This window comes from Anopheles coluzzii, chromosome 2 (genome assembly GCF_943734685.1).
Source record: "Anopheles coluzzii chromosome 2, AcolN3, whole genome shotgun sequence".
Taxonomy (NCBI): Eukaryota; Metazoa; Arthropoda; class Insecta; order Diptera; family Culicidae; genus Anopheles; species Anopheles coluzzii.
The window spans coordinates 1,155,080-1,174,743 of NC_064670.1; the positions used below are offsets into that span (position 1 = coordinate 1,155,080).

The 19,664-nt window shown below is 50.1% G+C and overlaps 2 protein-coding genes across 8 annotated transcripts in view; one reads left to right on the forward strand and one right to left on the reverse strand.

Annotated features, from left to right (window-relative positions):
- LOC120951862 (homeobox protein cut) overlaps positions 1 to 10,572 on the forward strand; it is a 166,739-nt gene extending 156,167 nt beyond the window's left edge. For 5 of the 6 annotated variants that reach the window (XM_040370835.2, XM_040370837.2, XM_040370838.2 and 2 more), the window contains 2 exons: positions 5,335 to 5,749; positions 5,835 to 10,572. In XM_040370835.2, coding sequence (XP_040226769.2) covers positions 5,335 to 5,749; positions 5,835 to 9,075 — 3,656 coding nt within the window. In that variant the 3' untranslated portion in view covers positions 9,076 to 10,572. The remainder of the gene's footprint in view (positions 1 to 5,334; positions 5,750 to 5,834) is intronic. The other variant, XM_049605674.1, reaches the window with a different exon arrangement.
- Positions 10,573 to 16,538: 5,966 nt separating this feature from the next.
- Positions 16,539 to 17,306, reverse strand: LOC120952804 (general odorant-binding protein 56a-like). Of its 2 annotated transcripts, none has more exons than XM_040372322.2 (3): positions 17,190 to 17,306; positions 16,951 to 17,103; positions 16,539 to 16,834 (listed from the first exon to the last, which is right to left on the reverse strand). In XM_040372322.2, exons 1-3 carry the CDS (start codon positions 17,235 to 17,237, stop codon positions 16,622 to 16,624), a joined length of 414 nt encoding a protein of 137 aa, XP_040228256.2. In that variant the 5' UTR covers positions 17,238 to 17,306; the 3' UTR covers positions 16,539 to 16,621. The 2 variants fall into 2 exon arrangements, with proteins under 2 accessions (XP_040228256.2, XP_040228255.2); XM_040372321.2 differs by having other exon boundaries at positions 16,951 to 17,106; positions 17,190 to 17,305.
- Positions 17,307 to 19,664: the final 2,358 nt, after the last annotated feature.

The following is a 19,664-nucleotide window of genomic DNA, read 5'->3' on the forward strand; positions in this document are numbered from 1 at the left end:
TCGCTTTTCGCCCCACACAGGCCTTCGACAGACACAGCAGACAGCGAATTACGAATTCATCCAATACATCGCGGCTTCCGAAAAGTGAATTAATTAGTTCTCATTTAGCTCGCGCCCGCGCGCACGGGGAGTTGGACTGACGATAGATGGACTGTCTTTTTTTCCTGGGGATGGGTAGCTGATAAACCCCCCAAAACACGCCGACTTTGCCCTTCGCTCGTTGTTTGTCTCTTTCCACACAATCGTCTCTTTTTCCCAGAGCATGGGGAACTTTCCGAAACAGAACAATGGTTTGTGATGTGGCAGAAGCCAGAAAAAAAACACGCAGGTCTATTTAGCCGGCCAAGAAAAGATCGGGTCGATGAAGAAATGATTCTTTTTCCCACTCACAAGGTTAATACAACGTGCGAAAACAACGCACACACAAAAAAAAGCTGCTCAAGCCTCGGTTCCGTTTCGCGGCGCTCGATTCTTGTCTAGAAGACACTCCAGATCGATCAGAAAATGGAGGGTGAATAAATTACGTGCTCTCTTTGGTTGGGTTTGGGGGGGTAGGTCGAGCAAACCTCCCAGCAAACACATTCTCCCTCCGTGCCTTCCGTTGTGCCAATCGGGAGGACCTTTCCGTTCAGATTATTTTTATTAGGCGGTATTAGTTATTCAATTATCGTAACTTGCCACCAGGAAAAATGTCTCTCTCATTCTCTCTCCCTCTCTCTCTTCCATTCCTCCACCTCGGTGCCATTCTTTTGCTAATGCAAATTCCGCCACATTCCAGCAGTCAGTTCCGAAGCCAAACACTCCTAATCCCGCCCTCGATTGGCTTCCTTCCATTGCTTGGGCGAGCAGCACCGAAACCCAGCTGTTCGGTGCTAAATTAGATGGATTATGGGCTGGCCCGCCTCTGCCTCGGCAGAGTGTTTGTGGTGAAGATTTGCGCCTGGACGAGATTTTCCGACGCAGCGCGAATAATTAAACCCGAATGCCCGAATGCGCTTTCGTCCGCCTTGCTGCCGGTGGTGGTGGTGGTGGTGGTGGGTTCATCGATTTCGCTTCACCAGCTCTCCACGCTCTCACACACACACATTCGGCACTTTAATTGCAAGTGACACCCGCATCACACGGCCCGCTGCCCACGGTGACGTTGGCGCTAAATCGGTTTTAATTATTACAAAATTTCAAATTATTTCATCACCTCATAATTAAAAGCTTCCCCATTTCGCACGCTGGCATTATTCCGGGCTCCGGGCGACGAGACGATTTGAACGCAAATTTTACAACGTCGTTCGAATGACCATTTGAATCCATCTCCACTGCCCCACTCTAGCAGCTGCTGCTGCTGCTCCTGTTGCTCCTCCCGCCGTTGGATGGTACGGGTGTAGTCATAAAAATAATTTAGTAATAATGTGATACTGGCTGCAAGTGCATATGCACACAAACACATACACATAAAGGGATGCATTCCGGCTGCTTCCCAGTCACACTGATTCAGTTCGTTTGGAATCAGATCTACCTGTCTCATCCCGGCACTCCAGGCCCAGTCCCAACCTGGGGTCTTGTGTGACTCAACCCATCGACACATTTTCGGGATCATTACGCTCAGTGCAGTACGATGTAAAACTTAATGAAGTGATAATTCCGAACGATCGCTACATTTTAAAATGCAAAATGTATGCCTCTGCACTACGAAATGGAATCGTTTCGGAGCCAAGGGAGGACACAGGCAGGGAACTGGACGCGTCTCATTGAGTTTATCGTTTCCTTTCCCGGGTGACAGGTGACTCCAGAGGACATCCTCCAATTGGCTGGCGTAATTATAGGTCGCCTCGTGTCGCAACTCACCAGCAGCCACAGCCAAAAGCGAATCAAGCTTTCTAACGATTTGTTAATGAGAGCCTCGGTAGTACAACAACATGTATCGCGACACGTGCACACTTACTAACGAGCCGCCGAATGTGCAAACATTGCCGATCAATACGCGACCGATCGCCCCGAGGGTGAACAAGTGCTCCAGAAATTGATTGAACCTGATTTATAATTACTTCGCCCATCGTCGTCGGGCACACTTTGTTCGATTGTCAATTTCAATTAGGGAAACGGGCGGGAGGGCATCCGCCTAAAGCAGCCTACAAACGGGCAAGGAAAATAATCAAATCCTGCCAGCAAAGGTTTTTTTTCTGTTTTTTTTTTTCGCCCTCGGGCTTCGAAGCGTGCCGTTGCGTGTTGCGTCCCTATTGCGATTCGCGCGCAACTAAAAAAACAATGCGCGGTGTTGAAGCGCGAAGATATTGTGCGAAGAAGGAGCGTGGTACGTCGAACACAAAAGACACACCAGCGGTTTTGTATGCATTCTCCCTCCATTCACCGTATTAATATCAAATAAATCTGTTGTTGTTTTTGGTTTGTTCGATCCACCGAAGCTGCTGCCGTGATTAGTACGCGTCGCCGCCCGGGGGAATAAATGCTCTGCGTACGAATGCCGCTCGAAGCTACCTTTGCGGTGCGCGTTTTGCTGCTCTACAAACAAAACACACAGAAAATCCACCCAGATCTTCACCCCGCCGAATAAGGAAGCTGCTGCACTTACACTCCCGTAACTGCATTTACCCTTACTTGCAATCTGCGAAGGGTTTTGCTGTCTGCCATCTGCCCTTCCCGGCAGCGAAATTGAAAAGAGATTCATAATCAATCAAAAATATTACATCAACACCGCGGGGCACAAGGCACATTTCCACCATCAGACACACACAGAATCGAAGGGTTTCAAAGCTATGGCACGGGCGCTGCTCCCTATCGAGATGCAAATGGAAAAAAACAGACGAAATCCCTTTTTTTCGCTCTCTTTTTGCTACGAATCTCTTACAAAACTGCACCGCAAAACCTTCGGAACCGACAGTTTTTGTTTTTGGCTCTACAGGGAATGATTTCTGTTCTGTTGTTGCCCTCTTTTCTTTTCCCCCGGATCTCTGACGATATCGGTTGGGTGGCAGAACAGAAAAGAGCGACACATAAATACAAATGACAGACACATTTCGCTGTAATTACTCAGCCATTGCTCTCGCAGACCCAGCAGCAGCAGCATTAGACGGGTATACCCAGCAGACAGTGAACGAGTCTCATCGGAAACGACTCCTTCACTGAATGCCATCTACCGGAAGAGCGGTCCAAGGAGGCAAGCGATTACAAGCAAACCCATATCCTGCCTTCGTCTTCCGTTTGATGGCACCGGCGTCCCGGCGCACAAGACTTCATCAATCGGGCGAATCGGGCGAGCCTTTGAGATTTCTGGCTCTCGATTTGTGAGTGCTACTGCTGCTGCTGCTGCTGCTGATGCTTCTGCTGACTTCCGTTTAATGACAGACGACGCTGGGCCGCGCGTTTGGGATTTGCGTGCTGTTGGCCAATTACGTGCGCCCGGGCCCTCGGCGCCTCGGTCGTTTTGCCCTCTGCGTGCGCTAATGACTAATTTGATGGGATCCCCAAAGCCCCGAAGAAGCCCGAGCTCCGTGCCTGCGGGTTGATTGATTCTTCGAATGGAACCAGACCGCCACCCGGTGCCCCCCTTGTGGTGGGCAACTATCGTTGTCACTTCGCGGAATTGGGCGTTTGATCAAGGACAAACGCACACTGCAGCGTCACAGATCGTTAAGATGCTTCGGGTTTCGGGTGTTTTGCGCCCTGTTGCAAAATGACATCGACGACCGCCAGTCATCACAAACACACTCACAGCACGGGTGTAAAACAAAACCGCTCTCGGGGAGGAATCGACTTTTTACGAGACATGTGATTTATAGGTATTCGCTTTTATGATCCCCATCTCGGAGGGTTTTTTTTTTGTTTTGCTTGTCTTTGCTTGACACAGAGGCCAATGGGGACGAAAATAAACTCCACACACACACACACACACACACCCTATCGGGGCCATGACCCTCGCCGTGCCCACGCGCCCACCGAGGACATATACAGCACGCGCAGCACTGTCTACTCCCGAGCTGTCAAATAAAGTGAGGTTAGAAAAATTACAACCCTACCGTTTAAGTACCCACCACCACCACACAACACTCACTCACCTTACTACAATGCTTTCGAGGCGCAAAATGGCCGCGTTGCGCCAAACGCGCCGATCGGTGAAAATCGATCAAAGTCATCGCTGAGGGCGAATGGGATCGCTTTAATGCCATCCGGTCCTTTCGGGTTGAAAATTGCATCCCAAAGAAGGATGCAGGTTATGGTCGCGATTAAAAATGCCAATTAGTTCCGCACGTTTTCTGCGCTCATTTCGAACCACGAACGCATCGCGAAACTACGTGCAGTGCTGCTTTTCTGTATGTGTGTGTGTTGCACTGTTTAATCGCTTCTTCTGCTGCCGTCTGCCATCATAATCGCACGTCTCATCTCAACCCGAGCGCGCCCCCGAGAGCATAACGATGATGGGAGCTTCAAAGGCAGAGGAAATAAAAACTCGAATCGCAAGAGAATCGCGAAATGGCAAAAACGGAACAAGAAACGGGCCTCCACCCCCTCCGTTCCCTTCCCCCCGGTTGATGGTGGGGAAGATATGGATGGAGTCGTTTGATATAAATTTTATAAAAGCTGAACGAACGAATAAATATAGATTGGGAGCTGGAGATAGACTGCCGCCGACCGTGGGCACGGTTTCTCCCCGGTGCTTCCAGTCCCGGGTTGGCGGTGCCTTTTCGATGTCCGCCCTTTCGTCGCTCCAATCGGAGGAGGACAGGCGCACTGGAAGCCTTCGGAGAAATCCGACGATGCCCTTCGTGCGTTTTGTTTCCCTTTTGCTCCATTCCCGTCACGCCATTGGACGATAATGCTCGGTGTGCCGATGTGCATATGTGCGATCTGTCTTCTTTCCCTGAGTCCTTTTCCGTCGTCCTCCCCGGCCCAAAAAGGCAAGCCTCAAGGGCTTCTTCTGATGTACTTTGTGCTGCGCTGTTCCCTTTTAACCGATGACGACGTCAACGACGATGAACACGATGATGATGATGATACACGTTCGTATAAAATGTAGATTTTGAAGAGCAATATTTTTATCCATCTTCTTCATGCCGTCTGAAATTGACCCTCGAGCGGTGGGTAGAGGTGGCAAAACATATATGCGCAAAGACGTGCACCATCGCGCGAGGTGACGCCCATCTCCGGTCACTGATTGTGCGTTGTTGTAGTTTCTCCTGCCATTTTGATTTCCTCGCCATCACTCGCAACGAAGGATACCCACTGGGGAGTTGTTCAGATTTGGTTTCATCCTCGTCCGCAGCCATGCCACGGGCTGGCCCAATGTCGCTGGTTTATATGACAGATGTATACTAATTGCAGGTGCAGAACCGGGAATGCCATCCTACGGTCGGCCGGACGGTGATCTCAGCGACGACCGCATGCAGCAAATCCTGTCCGAAGCGTCGATGATGAAGCGTGGCGAGCCGCCGACTCCACAGCAGCAGGCCCACCACCAGCAGCAGATGCGGGAACAGATGCAGCTCCAGCAGCACCAACTGCAGCAGCTTCATCTGAGCGGACTGGACGACTCGACGCAGCACAGCGACAACGACTCCAAGTCGCCGCACAATCGCGACGTCCATTCGCCCTTCTCCAAAGATTATCTCGGCGGACGGCTCGGAAGCACCGGACGGCCCAAGAAGTACGACAACGACGACATCTCGCAGGACAAGATCGCCAAGATCTACCAGGAAGAGTTCTCCAAGCTGATGCGCAGCCCGCGAGACTTCCCCAAGTAAGTATAACCGCCGGCGGCTAAGCAGATGCACCCAACTGATGCATGCTGGGTGGGATTGGATTTTGCTATAACTGATCGTTAGTCTTCTGTTTCCACATTTCCTCAGCGGTGCGATGCCTCCCGTGGATCGCCCACAGGACGACAACCTGCGGCTAGCGTTCGAGGCCTACCATCGGGAGCTGGCCAAACTGCAGCAGAACGCTTCGGCCGGCCTGCCCGGTATGCCCAACATTTCCAACCTTCCCAACTTCTTGGCACTCCAGCACCAGCAGCAGCAGCAGCAGCAGCAGCAGCAGCAACAGCCACAACAACCGTCGCAACCTTCCACCCCATCCGGACAGCCGTCGACTCCTTCGCAGCCATCGCAGCATGCCGCGACCGGGCTGAACGGTGGCGCCGTGCAAGACCTATCCCTGCCAAAAGAGAAGCAATCGTCCGCCTCCAAGCTGAACGGTACCATATCCGATGCCGAGTCCGATGCCGACATGAGCCAGAAGGAGCTGGACGACAGCATGAAGCACAGCGCCTTCAGCCTGGTCAAACCAAAGCCCTCGGAACCGTCGGGCATGTGTACGCCCACCACGACGGCCTCCTCGGCGGCCCCGAGCCCCATCGGTAACAGCATCCTGCCCCCGACAATCACGCCCACGGACGACTTCTCCGTGGCGGCCAGTCCGCTGCAACGGATGGCATCGATCACCAACTCGCTCATCACGCAGCCGCCCGTCACGCCACATCACACGACGCAGCAGCGCCCGCTGAAAGCCATCCTGCCGCCCATCACGCAGCAACAGTTCGATCTGTACAACAACCTCAACACGGAGGACATCGTGCGGCGCGTCAAGGAGTCCCTCTCGCAGTACTCCATCAGCCAGCGGCTGTTCGGCGAGTCCGTGCTCGGGCTGTCGCAGGGTTCGGTCAGCGATCTGCTCGCCCGTCCGAAGCCCTGGCACATGCTCACCCAGAAGGGCCGCGAACCGTTCATCCGCATGAAGATGTTCCTGGAGGACGAGAACGCGGTGCACAAGCTAGTCGCCAGCCAGTACAAGATCGCGCCGGAGAAGCTGATGCGCACGGGCAACTACAGCGGTACGCCCCAGCTGCCCGGCATGCACCTGCCGAAGCAAATGCCCCCGACGATGCCGAAGATGCTGAGCGACTCGATCAGCAAGCTGCAGCAGGATCAGCAGAAAACGCTGCTCCAGCTGCAGATCTCGCAAATGCAGCAGCAACTGCCCAACGCACAGGCTGCCCAAGCCGCCGCTGCCGCCCAGCATCAGCATCAACTGGCCGCTGCAGCTGCTGCCGCAGCCGCCGCCCATCACGCGGCCCAGGTGCAGGAAGTCCAGCGCCACTCTGCCCAACAACCGCCCTCCTCCTCCTCCTCCTCCTCGCAGCCATCGCCGCTCGGTGCCATGGGCGGCTCGCAGAACTCCTCCGCACAGCAGCGACCTCAGCAGGCCTCGCCCCAGACGATGCTCCTGACGCCTCCGGGCATTCCTCCCCAGCATGCCATCGCTCTGCAGGGCCATGCCGGCGCGCCAGACAAGAAGTCCTCCATCATGATGCCGATCCACTCGCCCGTCCCGCAAGGTCCGCCCGCTTCCGTGGGTCAGCACGCGGCCCAGCCGGGCGCACCCAACTCGATGCGCGGCTCGCTCCACCAGCACATCTCCCCGACGGTGTACGAGATGGCGGCGCTCACGCAAGATCTCGACACGCAGGTGATCACGACCAAGATCAAGGAGGCACTGTTGGCGAACAACATCGGCCAGAAGATCTTCGGCGAGGCCGTGCTCGGGCTGTCGCAAGGATCCGTTTCCGAGCTGCTGTCCAAACCGAAGCCCTGGCACATGCTGAGCATCAAGGGCCGCGAGCCGTTCATTCGCATGCAGCTGTGGCTGAGCGACGCCAACAACGTCGAGCGACTGCAAGTACTGAAGAACGAGCGGCGCGAAGCCAGCAAGCGGCGTCGATCGACCGGCCCTGGAGGACAGGACAATAGCAGCGACACCTCGAGCAACGACACGTCCGAGTTCTATCACTCCAACTCGCCCGGCCCGGGATCGGTCGGGTCGCAAACGGCTCCACCCAACAAGAAGCAGCGCGTACTGTTCTCCGAAGAGCAGAAGGAAGCGCTGCGACTCGCGTTCGCCCTCGATCCTTACCCCAACGTGCAGACAATCGAATTCCTGGCCAGCGAGCTCGGCCTCTCCACCCGCACCATCACCAACTGGTTCCACAACCACCGGATGCGCCTGAAGCAGCAGGTCCCGCACGGTCAGCCCTCGGAACCGATCCCGTCGCGTGAAAACCAAACCGGAGCACCCTTCGATCCGGTGCAGTTCCGCGTCCTGCTCGGCCAGCGGCTGATGGAGATCCAGAAGGAGCGGCTGGGACTGAGCGGCATGCCGCTCCCCTACCCGCCCTACTTCGCCGCCACCGCACCGGCCACCAATCTGGCCGCACTGATCGGGCGTGGATTCATGCCGGGCAGTGAGGCCGACCTGGCGGCACTCAACAAGAGCATCAGCGAGCAGATGAGCGGCCTCGACCTGTCCATGCCATCGACGCTCAAGCGCGAGGGCGACGACGACTACGAGGATGACGCCGAGAACGAAGAGGAAGCCGGCAGCGGGCACCTGAGCGATTCGGAATCGATGGACAGCAGCAGCAAGCGGGGCGGCGACGAGGACGATCTCAGGACGTCCTTGTCGCTCGCCAGCCTGCAGGCCATGTCGCGGATCAGCCGCCGCAAGCCAGCCGCCCCCCAGTGGGTCAACCCGGAGTGGCAGGATCCGGACAAAAAGCCGGCGTCCGCCGCCACGGCAGTCTCCAACATTCCCTCCTCCGTCGCCGCCAAGAAAGATGCCGCCGATGCCATCATCAACGGGGTGTGCGTTCTGCAGCCGCCGGACGGTGTGCCCTCGGTGCAGCAGCGCTTTGCCGCGGCCATGGCAGCGGCCGCCGCTGCCGCCGTGGCGGCGGCCACCGGTGCCGGTGCGACCGTGCCTTCCCAAAGCCCCGACGACCCGTCGAGCGACGCCGAACACGAGGAGGATGACGTCAAGTCGACCCATTCCAAACACTCCTCGTACGGGTCGGAAGGAAAGCTGGACGAGGAGCGACCCCGAACCGCGCACGATCCCGAGTCGGAATCGGAGGCACCCTCGGACGCGTTACGACCGGCGGAAGATGCGTCGGATGCGGCGCAGGAAAGCAACGGCAACCGATCGGGTGCCACCAGTCCCGCCGGTTCGTCCGTCACCGTCAAGAAGGAAATCCTCGACGACAACCACAGCGATCGATGGGATGCGTACTAAAACCCAACTCCATCCCCCGTTCAACGCGGTTCTAAACCGCATCTGTGGGACAGTGCAGGCGTGTGCATGTGTGTGTGTGGCAGTGGTGATACAGGACGCTGGTAGCCCAGGTATCAGTGCAATCAAAAATGGACGCATCCAAAATGGACGTTGGACAAACGAAAAGTGTCACTCCCGAGCGGGGCGAGCGGGCGAGAGAGGCGACAAATGTAGCAAACAAAACCAAGAGAAAGTAGACAGCGTCAGCTGGCGCTGTATGTGATTGTTCTAAACCTTCTGTTTTCCTTTCAATGCTCTACCTTTCGCTCTATTTTGTTTCGACCATATCGCAACATCGATCGCAACAAGCGTGATACGATCGCACGGGGTACGATCGCAAATATTCTTTCAAACCTCCCAACACTTGTACATAGCATATGTTCTTGTAAAGCAAATGTATTCCCCTGTTTTTTTTTTTAATTCTGTTTCCTGTTCTCGCTATTCTTTATCACTGTAAGAAGACTGTTAAAAGTGAAGTTTTAAAAACAAATGAATAACCAGATGTAAGGCATTGAGCCATTGCAAGCGCAGATCGCTAGCAACAGCGCAATACAAAAAGAGCTACAAAGCAGGCGGGCTCGGTTAGACGTTAAGACACGTTCAATATTTAAATGAAACTATGGTTTAATTGTACGGAATAGCACGAATACAAAGAAACGAAGCGCGCTTCGGCTTATCGGTTAGGTTTTATTATGCTTACGTTACTCCTTTTCCTTTGCTTATGTTTTTACATAGTTTATAGATCCAGCGATCCAGCGAACAGCAGGGCTTAAGTCGTGAGTTAAGGAATCTCTCCGCCTTCCGCTAGCGGAGCGGGAGCATGGAACGAAACGAACCGAGCGACGACGCTCGTGAAATGCATTTATATGTTTTTTTTAATCAAATCTTGTAGATATCAACAAACGGACGGCGCAGCGGTGGGAATGGAGTCAAGCAAAGAAAATTCTAATAAACGTACTTAGCGAGACAAAACAATGTATGCAAAAACAAAACCAAAACCATTACATACCATACACAGAAGGAAAGGCAACATATTCAAATCCCGAAATCGCGTTGGACACGGCCAAGGAGCAAATCAAAACAACTCAAATCGTATTTAAGTATATGAATCAATCAAAATTTATCCAACCTTTTTGGAGCAGGACGAGGACGATCAGTAGCGAGTGAGGGTGAGATATTTTAAGACAAAATTACACACTTATGCGCTCATCAACTTCCGCCATGCGCCTGTTTGTGCGCTATTCTCGCACGCACGACAAGAAAAGGGCGATTTGTTTGTTTTGTAAATTATATTAATCATAACTTCAGCCCGCCCACAGGCAGGTGGGATCGTCGAGTGGGATTATAGTTAAACAAACATATGCACACACACACACCCAACCACAAACACACACATTATACACGGACTTGTACACAAATACAAACTGAAAAAAGGCCAAATATATTGTTAAAGTCTAAGTAATTGATAGCATTGCAGAGTAGTAAGGACGGTGTTGAGGTACGGTTTTGCTGTCGGCAGGATGCTGCGTTGTGCATTCGATCAGTCCAGCAGAGGGAAGCGACTCCTTAGTAGAGGGGAGACGCTTACATCAGGTTTTTTTGCTTCCTCCTTTAGTTATTGTTTTATTTTCGCGCCCTTGCGTGTGACTGCCCGATTCCACACACCGGGAGGGGTAGGAAAGGTAGCCGTGTTTTGTTGTGTTGTTGTTTTCCTCCTTTAGCATCGATGAAGCGATCTCAAATTTCATACCAAATATATTTAACAATATAGCGCAAGCAACACTTTTACACACATAAACACACACACACAACGAGCACAACAACTGGCTAAGGCTGGAAAATGGCAACAAAAGTTTTTAAAAGGCTAAAGTGTTTCCTTTCTCCTTTACAATTACTTTCCTCGCCACCCGACGCGTGGGTTTGGAGGTTGTACATTGCCCTGTACATACAAAGATGGATCGTAGCCACACGCGATCATTGGATCATTGGATCATCCTTTTCCCGTTGCTTCCAGTTGAGCCCCCCCCCCCCCCCCCCCCCACTGTATGAATTGAATCACTCCAACTCCTCCCATCTTTAACGTAAATGATGATGAAATGAGTAACAAAACACAACCCCCGAGCAGCAGCAGCAATGAAACGCATATCCCGAATTTAGCGAAAGCAAACGGAACCGATCAGCAAAATCGGTTGAATGTTTACGCATTTAATAAGAGATACACAGATACAGAGATAAATACACATTTTAACATGTTTGCGGGGATGAATACGTAGCTCGTAAGCAGTGTACATTTCAGAACCGTACGTAAGCCGATAGAGATCCTGGGTTTGTCCAGGCAATGCTCCCGGAGGAACTGATTTTAGTTTTTACCTTATTGTGTATCCCCAACCGTGTATTGGTGGCGTTTATTGTTAAACGAAATAAGCGCACAGATACACATCCTTGCTTTTCTTGCATACTTAAAGGACGTTCGTGTGAAGCAACTGTTTAACAAATTGTTTCGAAACGCCGGAATGCAGAAAGCATGCAAGCGTTAAGAAAAATGGCGAATGGAAGGCATACAAGAATAGCTAGCAAAAGGTTCAACTTTTTTTTAATACATAAGTAAATCGAAACAAATTGAAAGTAAAACACAAGTAATGATAAAATTGAATGAAAAAAAAAATGAAAAAGAAAGAGACGAAACATAAAAGAAAAGCAAATTAAGAATACGTAAAAGTGAGCTGGGGAAAGTGGTTGAAGAGGACGAGAAAAAAGGGTAACGAAATGCAATATTATGAGCGAACGAAGAAACCCATTGGAAGGAAACAATAATTTTATGCAAACAACAAAACAGCAAACAACAAAATGTGAAAAGCTGATAAAAACAGCACAAAAACAAATGCCCCCCCATTGTAGTATGTAAAGTAGAAAAGCAAACACATTTTGTTAACTTATTGTCCGTAAGTCTTCTATTGATTAGTTCTTAGGGTGAACAAAGCAGAATCTTTTGCACAACAACAACGACGACAACAAGTCCCTTCCAATAAGTCAGCCCTTCCCGGCTTTGCAGGACTCGCGACGAAAGCAGGGAGCAAGGATGGCTGGTTGTTGTTTTCGTTTTAATCGGTTAGGTTTCGTTTCGTTTCCGGTTGAATTTTTGTTGGGTAGGGGGTACTTTAACCGTTTTGGGGCGCGATCGATCTGCTGCATGTGACGGATCGTGTACATAAGAACGTTGGCGGTGAGTTTTGGTTTGTGTTTCAAATCAGCGCATATACACACAGCGATAAGGTGATCGTGGTGTTTGTTTCACAAAATTAACCAGATCGAGTATTTAGAAATGTCTCAAGCCAACCAGCAAATCATAAAGTTTCCTTGATGGAACACAAAAAGGGAAAATAACACAAAAAACACGAAAATTGTGCAGTAACATAGTTTACAGTAATTTAAACTTGCCCAAGGTATAGTCAAGAGTCGGAAGCAAATGAAGGATAAAACTAATGTATTATTAAGTACGCTTAACCAGCGTGTTTCGAAGGTAGCGTAGTAATTTATCGAGATTCATTCGGCTTCTGGAAGGGAAAATAAATGAAACAAAAGCCGCTGGAATGTAGGAATGCAAAACTCTTTTTCGTTTCGTAATTCAGTCGAGTCGGTTAGGGTTAGTTGCTGTTCAGCTGAAGAAGTTGAAACTCCGATTCCACGGTAAAACACACAACACGCACATCCACATCAACAGCACACACACATGCACAGACAACTCAAGCGACAACAGCAAACAAAAAAAGAAACAAAGCTACAGCAAACAAGCAAACATAAATAAAAGCGAAACAATAAACAAATGTCTAGGGAAGAGAACGAGATGAGGGAACACGGGAAGGCAAACAAGGTAATGCAAATTGTAAATACTTATTATCATATCATTATATTATATTGTATTGATTAATATTATTAAAACAAAACACACAAAACACACAAGTAATGGTAATACATTATTGCATTGAAGATAAAAGGAAAAAACAAACGCGGTAGACAAACGGGTGGATAACGCCCGCAAATGCGAGCAAAGACGCGGAAAAAAGCGCATAAATACATACAAGTTGTAGCGAAAGACGAAGAAGAAGAAGAAGCAGACCGACGTACAGCGTACAGTAATGGAAGTATAAATTATATTGTCTTCTTTATGAATTTCTATACAATAAAAGGAAAAATAAAATATTATCTGTAATGAATAATATAAAACAAAACATGATGCAGTTGTTATTCTTCGATCCTATCAAAATGCATTGATTTGCAGTTTAACATCCGAAGTTCTTGGTTGTAATTGATTTTCCTTGGAGATTGCTTGCGTGAAATTATTATTTTTTTTTTACTTTTTTAGCAATCATTGCGCTCGAAAGGTTATTTCTAAACCATTATTATGATACTGCCCCCAACGAATTATTCAAATTTAAATACGCGGATGAAATCGACAGTAGCGCCATCTGCCGCTATCGTGTTTAACTAACGAGCGGCATCTATTTTTTGGTCTTAGGCTATACGTAGTTTATGGTATCACATACAGATGGCGCAACATACTTTCGATTCTGAACAATAGGTGGCGCTAGTTTCTTCAATTTTTTATAGACAATTGATAGGCGAATTTATAAAAAGAATAAAAGAGCAATTAAGAATCTATATTAAATATGAATGTGGTTTATAATTAAATTAAAAGAGAGTTTTGATGCACATTAATCAATACGACACTACATCGAACATAATTAAGCGCCTAATGATTGAAAACAATTCCTTTCCATTCGGCTCTACTCTCGTTCAATGTTAAGGTTATATTCAGCAGGTTTTTATTGTTACATTCATAAATGTTTCTTTCTGTTTGGTTTCATTTTTCTTTGCGCGAGCTCCAACTTCCCATTCAATGGGCGGTGCGAAGGGAATGCAAGAAAGCAGATCACATCACCCAACACACAAACACACCAGCGCTGCCCCGACTGACTGGCCCTTGCCTTATCAGCATCGCTCTCTGTCGCTCGATGTACCTTGCGAGTGGTTTTGTTCGCCTGATAGCTGGAAGATCCGTGGGGGCTGGATTTTTTTAACCCTTTACCCCTTTTGTGGGTGGTAGCTGCGCGCAAACCATCCTCCCGAGCGAGCAGCTTCTCTTTTCCACCCCACAATTGGGCGAAGCCGTGCGCAAGGGGAGGTGTTTTTTACGGTAGGAAAGTAGAAAAAAACCTGCTGATACTTTCTCCGAAGTTTCACAACAAAAGCAAAGGGTTCTTACTGCTTGTTGGTCCTTCTCTTCTCTCATTGCAAATCTATGTCTAGCTCTGCCGCTTCCAAAATTACCCACCCAAAAAAAAAGGGTCGTGTCTATCATCCATTTGCCACCCCAGGCCCATTCGACTTGCATCCAGCTGAAGATGCTTGGAAGAGTACACACAAAGGCGACAAAAAAGAAGGGTTGCCGGACGTCGTTTCTTGCGTTGATACGGTTTGCTGGTCAGTTGATGATAAGAAGGAGGAGGCAAAGTAACAAAAGAAAAAAAAACAACCCACAAACCTACGCCACCGAGCAGCTACCTCCCCAGACCGCTACGTTTTATGAGCTTCTGGTAGCTTGCTTCCTTAAAAAAGTGGACAGCACCAAACGAGGAAACGCAACAATGGGGGGAAAGAAACAAACGAATAGGAGAGATCCCCGTGTCCCCGTGTCGGAGATGTCTGGGGCTTCGAACAATTGGTACCGCGCCCAATGCATTCATCTCACAATGTACCACCACCCTGGGTTGGGGCGTTGGATGAATCGAGTGGCTCTCCCACTTTAAAACGCGCGCAGAAACTACCAAACTGGCAGCAACTGGCGGAGGATTCAGAGTTGCATTTTTTAAACCCCCCAACCCCCTGCTTTCCCTTCGCCCCAAAAAGAGGGGGAAATGTACAAAAATATACTCACTATGCCTGAATTGCTTAATTCCTTCAAATAATAGGAACAGGATTTTTTGCTTATTTTTACCTTAAAAACAATACTTACAGTACAACAACTTCTGATTTTATATGAAAATTTGTTAAATTTAAGCAACTTCTACCCTTTCCTAGACGAAATCCTTGGCATTTGTCCAACTTCCCCACGTTCATTGCACAATAAAACCAAAACAAATCACCTTAACACTCCCCTCCTTAGCATCCCTCCCCTCCTCACGCACAGTAGCGATGCTCGAACTTCACGGCACATTGCCAACAGTGGGGGGAACGATCTTCGTGATGCAACGATGCATCACTGCAGCTAGCGAACAGGCGAAAGAAAGAAAACAACAACAAAAAGTCAATCTTCCCTTTCGCTCACTCGCTGCCAACTATCTTCCTCGCCCATAGTAGGAGAAAACGGTCGTTCGCTTAGCTAGCAAAATGGCACACAAACACACTCACACACGCACAGAGAGCTCGTTGCTGGCTAGAAAACTATCCCCTCCTGCCCCATCTCATCGGACGACTTTGGGGGGATGCATTTTCCCAGCAACTGTAGAGCGATTTCCCAGCAAGCTAAGCTAGATAGGGGAAGCGGTGGAAAATGTATATCTAGCTAGCGCTCTCGTCTACGCATGGCGTTGCCATTGGATGCCATTGGGATCCATCTCTCCACCCCGCCCTAATGCGAAACAATATCGAAAAAAAACAAGGTTTTCTTGGCAACTTGGCAACTAGCACCACCCCGACCGACGTCGTCTAGGCGTTTGGGAATAGTTTCATAGATAAAAATTCGTACCAGGAACACATGCACTTCAGCAGGCCTCGGAACGTCTGGCAGCGCGGCTGGGAACAACTTCCAGCTTTCCATCTACCGGCCTCACAGTGCCCCCCCCTCTGTCCAAGAGCTTAATCCCCACCAATGGAGACCCACAACAGACGGCGAGAAGGGAGGGAGCGAGGGTACTGCATGCACTGCTGTGAAGCGCTTGCATCGTCGGTGCATCGTCGATGCACTCGCGACTCTGCCATTACCGGTCGACTGGTTGGCCTTGGGTTCGAGCCGACGGTGCAACGATGCAACGCAATGTGCAGTGTGGAAGTGGAAGCTTCATTGTGATGGAAGTGCCACCGCGGTGCCGCTACAAACACACACAGGCAGACACAGACATTGTCGCTGGGGCTCATTGCAAAGTTGCAGTGGAAAATAGTTCCACAGCGCGACACACGATGTAGAGATGTGAACGAGCTGGACGAATGATACATTTAGCTATTTGTTCAGTGTGCAAAGCAAAGCCAATCGATTGAAGCTACGCTAGAAGAAGCTTCTCCCTTTAAAACGACATCATTTTCTCAGTTTTTTTCCACCACACCAAGGCGCCGTTGCGCAACGAAGCAAAACTTTCACTTTCGGCTCATGCGAAATGCGGCGGACGGCAGCAAAAGTGAAAAGAAAAGAACGAAACACTCTCCCCCGGTTCAAGAAAACAGGTTTCTGTTTTGGTGTGCCAATTTACTGTTTACTGTTTAAAAACACACATCCACACAATCGAGGGCGCACTCAAAACAGCTTCGCCTTCTTGCCCAAATAGCAATCGTACACGGCGTAGGCCGTATCGCACGGATTGGTGCGCCGCAGGTCACACTGCTGCACGTAATCCTTCGCCTTGTCCGCGTCCATCAGCTTGGTGAGGAACACCTCCAGCTTGTCCTTCAGCACGACGCCCTTCTCATCCATCAGGCGCAGCTTTTGGAAGAAGCATTGCACAAAGCACTGCCAAATGGGAGAGAAAGAAGGCGATAAGAGAGAGAGAGCGAGAGAGAGAGAGTAATGAAGTGAGACGGTCATGTGCGAATGGATGGTTAAGGTGTGAACTGTTCTGTTGTCACCTTTGTCGGTTGATCGGGCTCTTTGATGGACTCGCCAGCGGCGAGCTTCTTGGCGGACGACTCCGTAATGCCGCTAGACTCGATGCAGTGCAGCTTGTAGCCCTTCACTTCCGGCAAATCGGACAGTTCCTGCTGCCCCCGGACGGCAAACGGCTGCTGAAAGAGTGCACAAGCGTAAACCGTTCCCAATCAATCCATCAAAGCAAGCGCGGCGCAAGCCCCGCCATGGCCTACTTTACCCCGGCGAAGGTCAGCAGGGCGACAAACACGATTAGCACGCGGACCATCGTTTTAACACTTTTTTTTCGAACTGATCCGGACGAGATTCAAACGGCAACTGCTGAGGCATTATCGCTCGCCTATGAATCTTATAATATGGAGGGGCATCTCGACCCCCCAACAGGCTCCAGGCAGTCAGGGAGCAGTCGTGGGTAATTAAAAATGGAATCATCCCACCACCGCTAGACATGCAACGATAATTGCGCTATTGATCCGTTGACGCTCACCGACGCATCGATGATCTCACACGGTAGTGGAATAATATCAGTTCTATCGCAAAAAAGAGGAAAACAAGCAGCGTGAGACTGCGTTGCATCAAAACACACACACGCACCAATCAAGATGTTTGTTCTACATTTCCAGAGTCCCAGGGTAAGGTGCATGAATCGCCTCAAAACGCATCAAACAACCCAAACACTTCGAAACACTTCGGACACACGGCGAGATGCAACAGAGCCGTTCAACACCATCATCATCATCATCATTGTTAGGTTCTTCTCGTTCGTCTGCTCCTCGGACCGGCCCAGACGTCGCATCGTACACCGATATCTCTTCACTGCTTCACTTCTAAATTCGTCGCATTCTGCATTCGGGTTTTCGAATTTTCGGCCGTTTCGTGTGCACCGAGCGGCGGGAGCCTCCGCACGCTCCTGGGATGCTGGTAGAAGCAGTATTTCGAATAAATTATCGAAAAAATCACACGCCGGACCAACACAGCCCCGGATGGGAGTGAGCCCCTTGGGATGCTGCATGCGGTGGCCGTCGTTGTCTGCGCGTTCTCTTCTGCTTCTTCCTGTCCCATGCATCTTATCACCCAGACACTGTTCAGTTCAGCCGAAACCGCCTCGGGCTGGTCGAGTGAAATGTGGAATGCAAATGTGAAATTTCAAGCCAACCGACGGGAGGAGTACGCTGTTACCTAGCGTGTATCCTTTGCGCAGCCTCGTCGCCGGCCTTCATGCCGACCGCGTAAGGGAAACCCCTGGCAACGCCGATATCCTTGCTGGCGTTTGAAAAAACCGGTCCAACCATCAACCACTTTCGTCGTCCCAGAAACAAGGGGGAAACGGACCAAAGGGAAAGGTTCGGTTTTTTTTTATTCAGTTCGATCGATTTATCTCGCACTCTCGGTGTGTTGGTGTGTGTTTGCGCTCGTTACGCTCCGCTGTATCCTTGGGCACGACGCGGCACAACGCGCAATGCTCCTGCCAGTGCTTCACTCCTGGCCGAATCGTTGCGGATCGATAAAAAATTTCCCACACTCGAAATTCCGAGATCTTGTTGCCCTCGCTCTCGCACTCACATCGGGTTTCAAGGGGGGGTGAAGGAGAGTTTTGTTGTTGCTTTATTGTATGTACAGCGGCACAGAAACGGCGTTCGTAGTCGCTTCGCCAGAGAGTCCTCGTACTGCGCGTGTTTGCCAGCCAGCCAGCCAGGAGAAACGATCGATTCAGCAAGCATGGACCGGGTGGTCTGTTATGACAGACAGACGCCACTTTATTCCAATGCAGTTTTGAATCATTTTAGGGCTGCAGTTTTTGAGACATCTTCGACACATGACCTACCCTTCGGAGGAACGCGTTGATCTTGGGCATTACGATCGTTCGCGGACCCTCCCATCCCATGCACGGCCAGGCTCATCAAACGTTACAGTTTATGATGGGTGTTTTTTGGGTAACAGCAGTGCGTTTGGGCCATAAAAATGGGTAGTAAACTTTTATGAAAACCCATATAAAACCGTTCCAACTCGTGAACCACCACGAACAAGCACAAACACACCCGCATCGATGTGGAAGGGTGGCTTTATGTGTTTTTTTTGAGATGACGGTTTCTTCCTCGGGCCTGGTGGACATGGTGAATGGTGCAAGGGGTGTGCCGACTGTTTATATACATTTTTATTACAACTGTTTAGCTATAATTTCCCAAAAACATGAAGCTACCTTCGGTGTAGCATCTTCCTCTAGTCCTTTTATTATCGCTTAATGGTCTTTTTCGACTCTTGCTAGCAAAACCCCCACACCAGGACCAGTGCTTCTCTATCTCTTTCTCTCTAGCTCGGAACTCCTGCCTGGTATCAGTCCGCACAGCGACGACCTTCTTCGGATTAAACAGCTGTTTTCTTTGGCTGGTTCCCGCGCAAAAACTAGTTTCTCATCCCCATAGCGTTGCATTTGGCAAAGACTAGTTGTTCCACACAAATGCACACACACACACAAGCTAGTTCCGATGCAACCCGAATGTTGGAGACGTGATGATCCCCCACCATCGCATGCTTGCTTAGCAGTGAAACTATCGGGCAGAGCAGAAAATGGCATCCCTCGCCGCGTGTGTGCGAGTGTGTGTGGGGAGGGAAACTATCCATCGGAAACTAGGCTCCCCCCGGAAGAGCTTTAGAAACGGGACGCCCATCTGATGGGGCAAGTAGTTTCTGCAGT